The 12,990-nt window shown below is 37.0% G+C and overlaps 1 protein-coding gene across 1 annotated transcript; it reads right to left on the minus strand.

Moving 5' to 3' along the window:
- Nucleotides 1-725: 725 nt before the first annotated feature.
- LOC110108360 lies at nucleotides 726-12,790 on the minus strand. Its single transcript, XM_028696213.1, has 6 exons — nucleotides 12,692-12,790; nucleotides 12,323-12,469; nucleotides 6,607-6,681; nucleotides 2,718-3,060; nucleotides 1,189-1,235; nucleotides 726-1,089 (listed from the first exon to the last, which is right to left on the minus strand). The coding sequence occupies exons 1-6, from the start codon at nucleotides 12,788-12,790 to the stop codon at nucleotides 952-954; spliced, it is 849 nt and encodes a 282-aa protein (XP_028552046.1). The 3' UTR covers nucleotides 726-951.
- Nucleotides 12,791-12,990: the final 200 nt, after the last annotated feature.

The following is a 12,990-nucleotide window of genomic DNA, read 5'->3' on the forward strand; positions in this document are numbered from 1 at the left end:
GGCAATCACCAAAGAATCGAGGTTGACGTGTGTGGACTGAAGTGTTGTGAAAGCTTGATTTGGCACATCCACGAGAGGAGAAGAACCGGCCTCAACCTCGACCATGAGTGGAAGTAAGGGCAAAATGAGGGTATGTTGTGATTGAAGAATCAATTACCGTGAGATAATTGATAGCATCTATAGCTTGATTTACCTCTTCACTTATATAAGAAAATGAAGATCATCGAGGCTAATGGGAGTAAGCTTGGTCCTTATAACTATTTTGAAAGCTTGATACGTTTTAGGAAGTCCATTTAAAATGTAGAGAATGATATCCTTGATATCAACAGAGCCTCTAGTAGCAACTTATCAACCAGGTTTTTAACAGTCGAAAGGTACTCAATCATGGATTTATTTTGCAAAGAGAGAGCATGTGTTTTTTTCATGTTAAATCGTACTGTTCTTTCTTTTCCATGACATTTTCTCTTTCTTGTTTGGTTGTTTGTGCTTGCTACGTGGTTTTACTTCCCCAATAAAAAACAAAAAATAATATGTAACAAAAAAGCAATAGCCAAATGAAATTGTAATTATTATCTAAAAAGCAAAGCAACAAAAAAAACTATCCCAAATAGACCCATGTCTTATTTTTACAAATTGGTTTTTTTATATTAATTCATACAGCTTATCATCCTAAATCAATCGTGGGTGATTAATATATATAATTGTTAGTTGCAGATCCACACATGTTTTTTTTAATGTTTTGAATAAAAAGAAGAATTAGAAAATGTATAATTTAGAAAGTAGAATGAAAGTAATGAGTTAATCATCAACAACTGCATATGCTGTAAAGCTTCACAGCTTACTTGATAGTTTGTAATATGGAGCATTGGTTCATTTGTTTTCCTTTTTTTCTGTACTCATTTTTTTAATAACCTTCTTCAGCATCCATTTCGCTCGACTTGCTGCTTTGAATTATTTTTTATTCCTCTGAAACCACTCGCGAATGCCCTTCTCTGATTCTGAGAGTAAATCCTCACTTTTACCCTTTGAAGAGCCTTCGACAAACTCAAAGTAATCCTTGTAGTTTCGATTGTAATAATCATCCAGCCTCTGAATGCCAACACAAAAAAAATATAAAGCAAGAAAGCAGAACTGAAAATCATTTCTCTGTCTGAAACAAAAGTAATTTATCATTGGTTCAAAGCTAACCTCTTTGTCATACTTTGCCTTGTTCTCTCTTGACCTCTTCTGATACTCTGACAATTGAGAAAACTCACATATCTATGTTAGTTAAAAACAAACAGTTACGTATATGCATAATACAGTGTATATGTTGGGAATTAAAAAAGAACTAATTCAAATCTTTGAGAGGGTAAATAGAATAGAAGAAACATCAAAGCACAGAACATATAAAAAATTTTGGTTCATTAAATGAAAGGCTACGTCATATTGCTGTCATTATAGATTTTGATATGTGATATGAATGTGAAATTAGTCGGTTGTGATAAGCAGCTGTTCTTATTCATTTCTACATCAAGAACAGCCATCATACTCTGCAAATTATTCTTAAACTCTCATCTTTAACAACCAATTCATCTCTAACCACTGGATTGTAACTGTCTGTGCTGGCAATGCAGATATTCTCTCCCTTACCTGTACATGTTTTATTAGGATCCTGCACTGTACGAAGCATAAAGATGCAAGCAATGATGTACTTTCTCTAGCTCTCTCTTTATTTCAATTTATGTATATTCCCTTTCTCTCAGATTATCTAACGATGCAGTTAGTTCCTCGCTTCTTCATTTTATCAGAGAATAAGCTTGATAACCTAACTATAGACGATTCTGTAATGTAATGGGAGACGCCTCCATTCCTCTACCATTGAAATTCTTGATGTCAAATCTCAAACGCATATCACACATTCAGCTCACAAGTGAAAATTATTCAATCTACAGACTTTAAATCCTCAAAATGTTCACCGCAAATGACTTTGAAAGGTTCCTCAATGGACCAACCACCTGTCCGCTCAAGCAGACCGTATTTTAGTAGGTGAATCTCTTCAAACTTTGAACAGAATACATAGCAACTACTTGAGTAAACTCTTGTTAGTGCCCTTTACTCCACTATCAATGCATCCACTTTACCTGATATTCTGAATCATAATTTGAGACCTGAAAAATCCTTGAAAAATGTCTATGGCCAATGAATCGATCAAGAGTCTTACCCTAATGCAAACTGGTCGAGAACCAATTCCATTGATCACAAATCCAAAATAGGTCACTTAACCTTTTTTTTAATCCAATATCGTCTCATCTCAGGGAGTGTTAAGAAACAACAAACAATAGGAAAATCATCCATTGAGGCCAAGCATAGAACATTGGCAACAGCTACAACTGAGATAACAAGGCTCCACCAACTTCTTCAAGACTTTCAAATTGTGACAACACTTCAGCTATGGTTCTAATTAACAATTTTCATGCCAAAATAAAACATTTCGAAATAAATTATCATTACATTTGAGAACGCATACACTCCAAAGAAATAATGGCTCTCCAAATCAGCTCTAAGGATCAACCAACAGATATTCTCTCAACATTACTGTATCTTCCTCTTCTCTCAAATATCTAACAATATATGTTTCCCACTTCTTCAGATTTCACTAAGGCTTTCGTCATGAAGATTTACCGTCCTAATACGGGAGTAATTAAAAGAACATACCGACTCAAATAGCAAAATACCTTGAAGAAGTGCATTTTTTGAATCGCTGCCTTGCGGTCCTGCTGCTGTTGCCACAAGGAAGGAAAAGAGAGTTCTTCTTCCGCAGGGCTGATTTACCTTGAAGGGATTGAAGGGAACCAAGGAAGCTACTGATGTAGAAGTTAATGGCCGGGTGGTAGAAGCTGTAATTCCATGAGGTAGGTAAACATTGAAGCTCATCTTTATTTCTTTTGTTCCCCGGAATGGAATGGTGTTGGGGGAGTAGAGCAGCAGCAGCTGTATTCCATAGCCAAACGTGGACCACAGCTTAGAATTAGATAACAAGGAAATGCCAGCAATGCAAGGGTTTAGGGTTTGTTGGTACTTGGTAATCAAAGCTCTCAATTAAAAAGTTTTAGTTGAAGTCTTATGCACATGTTGTATATGAGTTTGTGTTTGTGCTTTTTTTTTTCTTTCTTTTTTTTTATATGAGTTTGTGTTAATTGACCTAAATATCCAAAAAGAAATTAAAAAAAAAAAATCCCAATGGTGCACAAGGATTGGGGCTCACTTTTCAATACTACAATTGTATCTCTAAGAATGATGGTTTTAGGTTTCGTTTGTCATAACTTTATTATTGCTTCATAAAGTAATTTTTTGGTACAAAAAATTTTGAACTAAAAATTTTATACTAAAAAGTTATTTTAGGAAGCACTAATAAAACTATCACAAATAAAACCTAATGAGCGAGTAAGGAGATCAGTAAGCAACTAAGGAGAAGAGCTCTAGAAAAAAAAAAAGAGAAAAGAAGGAAGAGAGAGGAAGAGGGAGAGAGAGAAAATACTTTGGGTGTTTTCACCTGTCGCTTCTATTACAGATTTGGTTCTAATTGATGTAAATCATTGTATTCTTACTTATGTTTTCTATAATTTTAATTTATAGGTTTTTTTCTCTCTCTTAAATATGTCAAAATTACATTTTTCTCATAATTTATCAAATTTTACCATGTAACTTGTAGGTATATAATAGATATGATTCTCTTGAACATGTTAAGAATATATTTTCTCATAATTTACCAAACTTTCATCACGTAACTTTTTGGTATATAATAGATATGATTCTTACGAGTATTTTGACTGTAATTTTATTAAATTGTATCAGATACATTGATAGTTAAGATTTTTTTTGAAGTAAATAAATAGTGTATAGATTTTTCCTATAATTTTATAAATCAATACATTTCATGCATTATATTCACTTACATTGTATAGAAAAAACAACATGACCGATAGATATAATATTTACATGTAAGTAAGAAAGATTGAATGTTAACACTATAATTAATACATGTTTATAGAATGATCCCCTATATTTTGAATAGTTTCTTTTAGAACTGGCTCAAAAAGATCTTGTCTCGATCTGATACAATCAATTTTCGGATCTCATATAGTCCCACCACCTCCCTCATGAAAATCGTTACTATTGATATTATTGTATAAGGGTGGCGAAGGGGGATGAAATGGACATACTTGCTTAACTAATCCACTACTGTTAGTATCATAGTGTATCCTTCAGACTTTAGCAGCACTTCAATGAAGTCCATGGTCACCAGCTCCCACACCTTTTCTGATAAAGCTAACAGCTGGAGGAGACCTCCTGGAGACATCGTTAAATGCTTACGCCTCTAGCATATATCACAGCAAGCCACCATCTTCTCGACATCCTTTTGCATACCCTCCCAATATAGCTCTGCAGAGAGTCAGTGATATGTCTTTTTGACCCTCGAATGTCCCCTAATGATTGTCCCATGAAACTTCTGAAGCAAGTAGGGAATGTATGAAGAGGTCTTTTGAAGCACAAATTGCCCATAATGAAGTAACTTCTATCTCACTACTGAACATCCTAGATAGCTATCCTTGTTTTTCCCTAGCTTCTCCTTAATTTTCCTTAACCCTACATCATGTTCACTTTCTCTCTGTAATGCTTCCCAAGTCAAACACCAAGGGCACAAACAATACCATTATTTGGGGTTCCCCCATGCACCTGGATAAACCATCTGTTATCTTATTTTTAACTCCAAGTTGATACTGAATCTTGAAGTCATAGCCTAATAACTTGAAGAGCCACCTTTAATGCTCCTCAATGACCATTCTCTACTCCAACAAGTACTTCAGATTCCTCTGGTCAGTTTTGATGATGAAATATCTTATTAATAAATAAGGCTGTCATTTCTGAATGACCAATACTATTTCCATTAGCTCCCTATCATAGACTGACTTGAGCCTTACCCTAGCCGTCAACACCTTGCTAAAATAGGCCACTAGTCTCTGGTTCTGCACGAGTACTGCTCCTAACCCAAAACCTGAGGCATTTGTCTCAACTAAAAAAGGTTGGCTAAAATTTGGAAGAGCTGATACTAACACACTAGTCATAACCTTCTTCAACTCCTTAAAAGCATGGATGGTGGACTCTTCCCACTTGAAGGCATCCTTCTTGAGTTTTTTTATCAATGACACTATTATAGACCTCGTAGCCTTTTATAAATTTTTAATAGTAGCATGTATGTCCCAAGAATTCTCTCAACTCATTTAAAGTCTTAAGTATATGCTACCTGATTATGACCTCAATCTTACTTTAATCAGCTCCCACTCTATTTCCCACATACCTTAAATACGCTACTCTAGACTAGGTGAAAGAACACTTCTTCTAATTAGCAAATAAAGAGTGCTCTCTTAAGATAGACAGTATAACTCTTAAATGCTCTAAGTTCACATTCTCAAACCTGTTATATACTAATATATCATCAAAAAATATCAGTGCATACCTTCAAAGGTAGACCTGGAATACCCTATTCATCAGAGACTGGAAAGTGTCTAGTGTGTTGGTGAATCTAAACAGCATCAGCAAGAACTCATAGTGTCCCTTTTGCATCCAAAAAGTAGTCTTGTGGGTGTCTCATGGTCGCATTTCGATCTGGTGGTACCTGAATTTCATGTTAATCTTGGAGACTATAATAAATTCATATAATTCATCTAACAACCCAGCAATTATTATCATGAGAAATTTGTCTACTATAATTTACTTATTCATGGCATGGTAGTATACACATAATATTTATCTCATATCCTTCTTTTTTACCAATAATATAGAGTTAAAAAAAGGGCTCACATTGGGCTTGATAATTATAGCTTCAAGCATCTCCCTAATCAGTCTCTCAATTGCATTCTATCGGGTCTGAAGGTAGTGGTATGGCCAGACACTAATGGGGGAGACTCCTTCCTTCATAACGATATATTGCTCATGCTCTCGGAAGGGGTGACATTCCCTGGGGAAGTTGGAATACCTCCATGAATTGCATAATAAGTGATCGATTAATGTATGGAGTGTCCTCTACATCCTTTATTCTCCTCCCTCCAAACTCTGATGATCCACTAAGAATCCCCCTCCTTCCCCTTGTAGGACGCAAACCAAGGTTTTCAAACAAACCATTACTTTGGATAAGGAATGTATCCCTTAATTACCACCTTTCTCCCCTCTACCTAAATATCTATAACTAATGCATTCCATTTTATCTTGGTTTCCCCCAAAGTTTGTAGCCACTTTATTCCCAAAATCAAATCAATTCTCCCCAATTCCAAAGAAAGAAAATCCTCCCTAATGTGAATCTCATGCAACTCTACCACCAAACCTTTACATATCCATCTACTATTCTCCGCCTTTCTTGCTCCTATTATCACTTCAAAACATCAGTTTCTACCCATTTTATCTCTAGTTTATTTACCATTTGATTCGATATGAAATTATGAGCAGCCCCACTGTCCACAAGGATCTCCTTACCTTTCCTCTTTTCTATCCCCTCACCTTTATAATGTGATTCAGGTTGAATCCCACTATAAAGTTCAATAAAACTTAAGCCACCTCCAAGCATACAAGCTCTTCTTCCTCTTCTTCCTCCCTCACTACCTCTACCTCATCCACCTCCTCCTCACCATACACCAAGAGAACCTACAAGGTATAATTTTTACATCTATATCCATGTGTAAATTTCTCATTGCATTTGTAACATAACCCCTTTTTTCCCTCATATAATGTACCTCTGCCTTTGTAAGACACTTTAAATTGCTTCCTTTATGAATTCTAGTGCTTTTCTCCTTTTGTGATTCCCTCTAAGAGACACCATTTGGGTCATCAATGCCAAGGTCATGGAGGTATTCCTGTAAATGCCTCCCATATTATTGCTTCTTCTGGCATTTTCCCTCTGATGTTCCTCTTCTACCCTTTGTGTTAGTCCCATCGTCTCCCTCAACCCCCTTGTCCTAAACACCTTGAGTTCTACTGTATGTCTTCCTTTAGACCCTTCATGAAATTTTCCTCCAAACCTTTCTCTAAAATACCTTTCAGCCTACCCGATAACATCTTAAATTTTTATTGTTACTCAAAGATTGTCCCATCCTGGGTCAATGCATAAAATTTTTCATAGATGTATCCTTCCCAGATGGCTCAAAAATGTTTCAACAATCCCTCTTTAAATTATCTCCATGAGTGCAGTAGTTATCTAGCCTCTCTCCTCTAAAACTATGTTAAGGCTTTGCCCTCCAAACATAATCCTACCATTATGAGATTTTCCCCCTTCGTAAGCCCATTGATAGCAAAGTCATGCTCCACCTGATACACCCATCCTTGAGCATCTTCTGTGAGACCTCGTTCCCTTACTGTTCCTCTCTAGCTTGGATTATCCTCCCAGGATCGTCCTGGATGATAGTGAGATCGCCGACATCTGCACTGTTCAAGAATACCAGTCCTGAGATAAGTTCTGGGAACCGTCCAAGGACGATCTATTTTGGTCTGATCGCCCTGGGACGATTTGGCGATCGGCCACAGGAGCGATCAGCCTTATGATATAAGAAAAATCAGCTCGTTTTCGAGGAGAGAGAAAATCATTTTTAAATCAAAATATGATTATTAGAGAGAGAGAAAGAGAAAGGGAAAAAAGAGAAAAGCTGGATTTTGGGAGGGTCGCCGGAAAAGCACTTTTCGTCCGACGCTGCTGTTGAGAGAAAAAGTGTAGATCTTACTGTTAAGGACTACTCCGAATCCTATTTTTCTGTTATTCAAAATATTATGAGTTTTGACCGGAGGTTGTGATCATGTTTAGTGTTTATCGTAGTCCGAATTTTGGACGTGATTTCGATTTGACGACAACTTTCACCGCACAACTTTTAGTATGTTATAGATATGTGGACTATTGTACTCGATTTGAGTATTGTCTTGCGATGATTTTCACCGTGGTCGGAATTGATTCTACGCGATTTTTAATCGAATAGAAAAATATCAGGATCGTGATTTGATTTGGTTTCTCATAGGACAATAGTCTTGTATTGATGTCTGGATATTCTATTGTAATCTTGAAGAGATTTGACTTTGTGCCTTTTTGCAGGATTTTGTTGTGTAAATTGTATAGACTGCCGTTACGCTGCCGATTTCGTAGATTTCTGATTTGCTTGGAATTGATAGATTAATTGATATGCTTCATGATATTGATTATATGAGTTGTTATAATGCTTTAAATTGATTATTTAATTGATATCTGATTGACTTATTGAACTACATCACTCTGGAAACTAGCACGTATAACCTGGTTTGAACATTGGTTGGAAGATTGATATTGACAACTGGACAGGATGGTGGGCCGACGGCTTTTCTTTAAACCTTGATCTTGATATAATGATTGGGAGTCATAAGAGTTTATAGAATGCCGACGGCGAAAAGAGTGACGCTCTTATTGATAGACCAATGTATGGATATCTTACACAGCAATATGGATTCTACAACAGCAAATTAGCCAGTTGATTGTACTTGTCCAGTAGTTATGTAGTATTTGAATTGCATGTTTACTGTATTGATTTATGGATTCATTTTTTATAGATTCCTCTTTATCGACTTTTGATTGGATTTACTAGATCGTATGATTTCATTGATTTCACTTGATTGATTGCTGTTGCATCAACATTTAGCTTGATATAGAAAATGTGGATTAGATATTGCATTGATAGCATGGACATAAATAGTTATAGAATCATTGACACCTAGTTACCTTATAGATTCAATTGATTCCTTCTTATAGATTCATTGGTTAACTACTACCTATGGAATTTATTGATCTTGCATAATAGATTCACTGTTGTTACTATTTCTGCACCGTATTGACTGCTTGCAAGGATTCACTGCTTAGAATAGATTGAGATTTATCGTACTTTTTCCACTCATTTGATTTCATTGGATAGATATATTGAATTAGAGCTGTATGATTTTCATTTGGTCGATTGATTTGACCGATTGAATTGATTTCCTATTGGTGTACGGATTGCTTGAGATATGACATTGGATTTATTGAGTTGATTTATCGATTCGCTGCCGCTGCATTTGACTGGTTTTATTGACTATGATTTCTGTTATGCATGAATTCATGACCATTGACTGATATGGGTTGATTGACTGCTATGCATAATTGATAGCATAGCGTGCTTTGATTTCATGTATGGGTATTAGTGACCTCTGGGCTTGTAAAGCCATTATATGTTGGTTATTTTTCAGGTCAGGCAAGGGAGCAGAAAGATAGAATTTGATCCGGATCTTCAAGGTTTTTTGTCTTTGATGATTTTGATCTTTTTGTACCAGGATAGATTTCATACTGTGATTGTAGTGTAGTTCCCTAAGTATTGTACAGACCTTTTGAAATATAGAATCGATTGATATTGATGTTTAAATTTTATAGATGTTGATAGACTTGTTAATTGAAGGTTTTGAATAACTCTGGTAAATTGTTTGAAAGAAATAGATTGACCATTATTTCCAAGTTAGATCTTGACGTGACATATTCCCCTCAAAAAATTATTTTTAGCTACCCTAAATTATATTTCTGTAAGAAGTATTCCATTGATGAAACATTTCTTCCATGGTGGAAGACTTATCCATATCTAGTTTTCTAATTGCGTCCATCTCGCCTTTCAACACATCTACCTTCTTTGTTTATTCACGGATTCTAGGTTCCAAACCACAAAAAAAAACTAACTTAGGTCTCAACAGTAAAAAAATCAGGCAAACTCGGGGAGATATGCAATAAAAATCAGCAATGAGAACTAAGATTTTTGGTCCAGGACACCACTATTGATGCCAATTGATATGCTTGAAGAAGACAAATATAAACAACAGTTGAAAAATGACTTAAATATTAATATTAATGATTTATTTGGATATAATACTTCAATTTCAAAGCATTATATATGTGATCTATAATTCAAGAGGTAGTCGGGCTTTCCCAAACAACTAGATGCAACAGCTGGAAGCAGTGCTTTAAAAACCGGACCGGACAAGGCCGGTTCGACCAGGCTTCAACCGTGACCGGTCAACAATGCTGGTCCGGTTCAGCTCTTAAAAACCGCTTCATGCAAAGAACGGACTGAACCGGTCAGGGAATCGCCAGTTCAACCCGCCGAACCCGGAGAACCCGGGTTCCGGTTATTTGTTTGAACCGGCCCGGTTCTCAATATCTCATAAAATTTTTTTAAAGTATTTTTTAAATAAAATTAAATTAATATTAATATATATTAAAAATATTAAATTAAAAATTAATACATTTATATAATATTACTTATGTACTCAAAAGCATCATGGACACATCTTCACATGACCTCCCATGTGCCTTCTCTTTGTAGCCAAGAAATCTTAAATATCGGCTATATTAACAAAAGCAAGAGAGGGTTTATTCTAAGGGATAGTAGGTACTAAAGAAAAGAGAAGTAGTGAATGAGTTCCATAGCATATATATAATGGGGATATAACCATCTATTTTAAATCTAGATTTTTTTAATTAATTATTTTTTATGGTGAGTGGGTATGATTTATTTATTAGTAACAATAAAAAATTTATTTATTTATAATAATAAAAATAATTTATCATATAATTTTATTTATTTATTAATGATTTTTAAATTATAAATTTATAAAATAACTTTTGGTATACAATATATCATAAACATGTAAAAATATATTTATCATAATAATATAAAATAAGAATAATTTATATTAAAATTTATAAACTTATGTTGAAATTAAAATTTATATTTAAAATGTAACCATAAATAATAATAATATATTAAATTATATGGTGGGTCATATCTGCCATAAATTTATAGACACATTGTATAACAAATTGCACAGCTATTCAGACATTCTTAAGAAAGTTAGTGATATTCTCTAAGTTTTGGTAACGTTTAGAGCATTCTCATGCTGGCCGGAGAATTCTACGAACGATAAAATACATTCGAAAGTTCTTAGTGACTGGTGTGCTGATGAGATCTCGATATCTTCTAGCCGAATAACGTGTAGATCTGTTGATAGTAATCCTGAATCGTCTATGACCGACCGGCTATGGTGTAAAGATCTGTTTGTAAATGATTAACTTCTTATAGCTTATAGATGAGTGCTACTGCACTGCGAGTCATCTCCAGTTTAGCGCTCGATACGAATTATTCTGTGTATGTACCCAGAATTCGTATATGATATCACCTTGTTTACAATCACAACAGTACCTGATATAACCTGAGTTCCTTAGGTTGTGATAATCACGTTCAGACCTCGAACTCACCGAATTTTGGCGGTGTTAGGAACTTGGGGCGAACCCGTCCGAGGACCGAAGCCGAGACCTCCCAGTAGGTATATCTTGCGCCTGATGCAGCGATGGCTCAGGCGCTCTCCCATCACAGTATCTCTTCATAGCATGACCCGTCTACTGGCATACTAGCCGGCAGCCCCATGTCCATCAGACAGGAAATCGACGACTCCTAGAACACCACGCACTTCTCCGAGAGCTAACTCTGGTCAGAAGTGCCGAACCTAGCAAGCAGCAGTAGAATCTTAACCTACCAAGGTTTATAGCTACTCTGTCCCGACGTAAGTCTCGATACCTAAATCCGGCAGGCCCGCAGCCGTAGATTTATACACCGACTTTCCCCACTAGATATTTCTGGAGTTGTGAAGATCTAGCGTCAAAGTGGTCGAGAGGACGGCCAGCAGTCCTTTCCTAATGATCACTGGCTCTCAGACATGAGAACCCTGAACGAGCGGCTCGCAATGACATTCCGTGCGACGTGACGGGGGTCGGGCTTCTCGGGGCTCGCAATATCCCGCGCGAACCCATAAATCGATAAGTCCGCGCAATGTGGAATTGGTAGTGTCGTGTACTTCAGGGTCGACTACCAAGCGCTCGAGTTAGTGTGGACTTTTCCCCAGTACGACGGGGAGAAGATCCAAGTCGAATTGTACGGTTGTGGTTCTTTGCTACCCCCGAACCCGACTCCGGCTATCCGTGGAGGTCTGTGTGGTGATAACGGAACCCACATCACCCCGGGGGGAGACTCAGCCTTAAGAGATTGTGTAAAGCCTCTGGCCTGCTGGGATTCCATACGGTGTTAGGCGCAAAGCCGCAAGCGTGTGAGAGGAAGGAGACGATAGCGAAGGACGACGGAGAATTAGGGAGAGACGTCAGATGGAGAATTTTGCCGCCATTTTACCTGGGTATTTCCTCTCCTTCAATGAGTGAGCAGAGGCAAATTACTGTACTGCCTACGCATGAAAAATAACTAACCTGGAATGGCGTGTCTGCAGAAAAAACCCCAACTATGGAGAGAAAACGATCTCGCGCGTGACGAGGAGGCGCGAAACACAAGTGCCGATCGGACGCCGGATGAGGCGACCCAAATATGTTGAAAACGATAAGATTCACAAGAACACACTTGAAGCAGATGTACCGTAAAATTACACTAGCTATATTTAAAAGTCTCGATTTCCTATTCATATATACTGTGAACTCGTTGAGACAATTCATCGGCTACGATTCATAGGTATAAGACAGGTGATAGCTTTTTGATGCTCTCTGGACCTCTCAGAGTCAGCACTCTAATCGTGCACACGTCCCTAAGAATGGCGGACAATAGTTACTAAGAGGCCGGATCACAGGACGGGACCAGAGACCACTGGTACGGATAGTCTCTAACAAAGCAAAAAGAGACATATCAGAAGAGCACAAGGTCCTCGGGCTCAATCGACCGGCCATGTGACGGATTTTGTGACCAGGCGGCCTCGGACTAAGCCGGCTCTCCGTAGTCTGGATACAAGATTAGGGATTGTCGGATTTAGGCTTAAAATTCAAGCCCAAATCTCATGGCAAATGAAAGCCGCTGTAGACGCAAAAATTCTGATTTTCGAGGCTACAATCTCGGATTTTTCAAAAGTCCTGTTTTTTTGACCGGATGT

This window comes from Dendrobium catenatum, unplaced genomic scaffold (genome assembly GCF_001605985.2).
Source record: "Dendrobium catenatum unplaced genomic scaffold, ASM160598v2 fragScaff_scaffold_716, whole genome shotgun sequence".
Lineage (NCBI taxonomy): Eukaryota > Viridiplantae > Streptophyta > Magnoliopsida > Asparagales > Orchidaceae > Dendrobium > Dendrobium catenatum.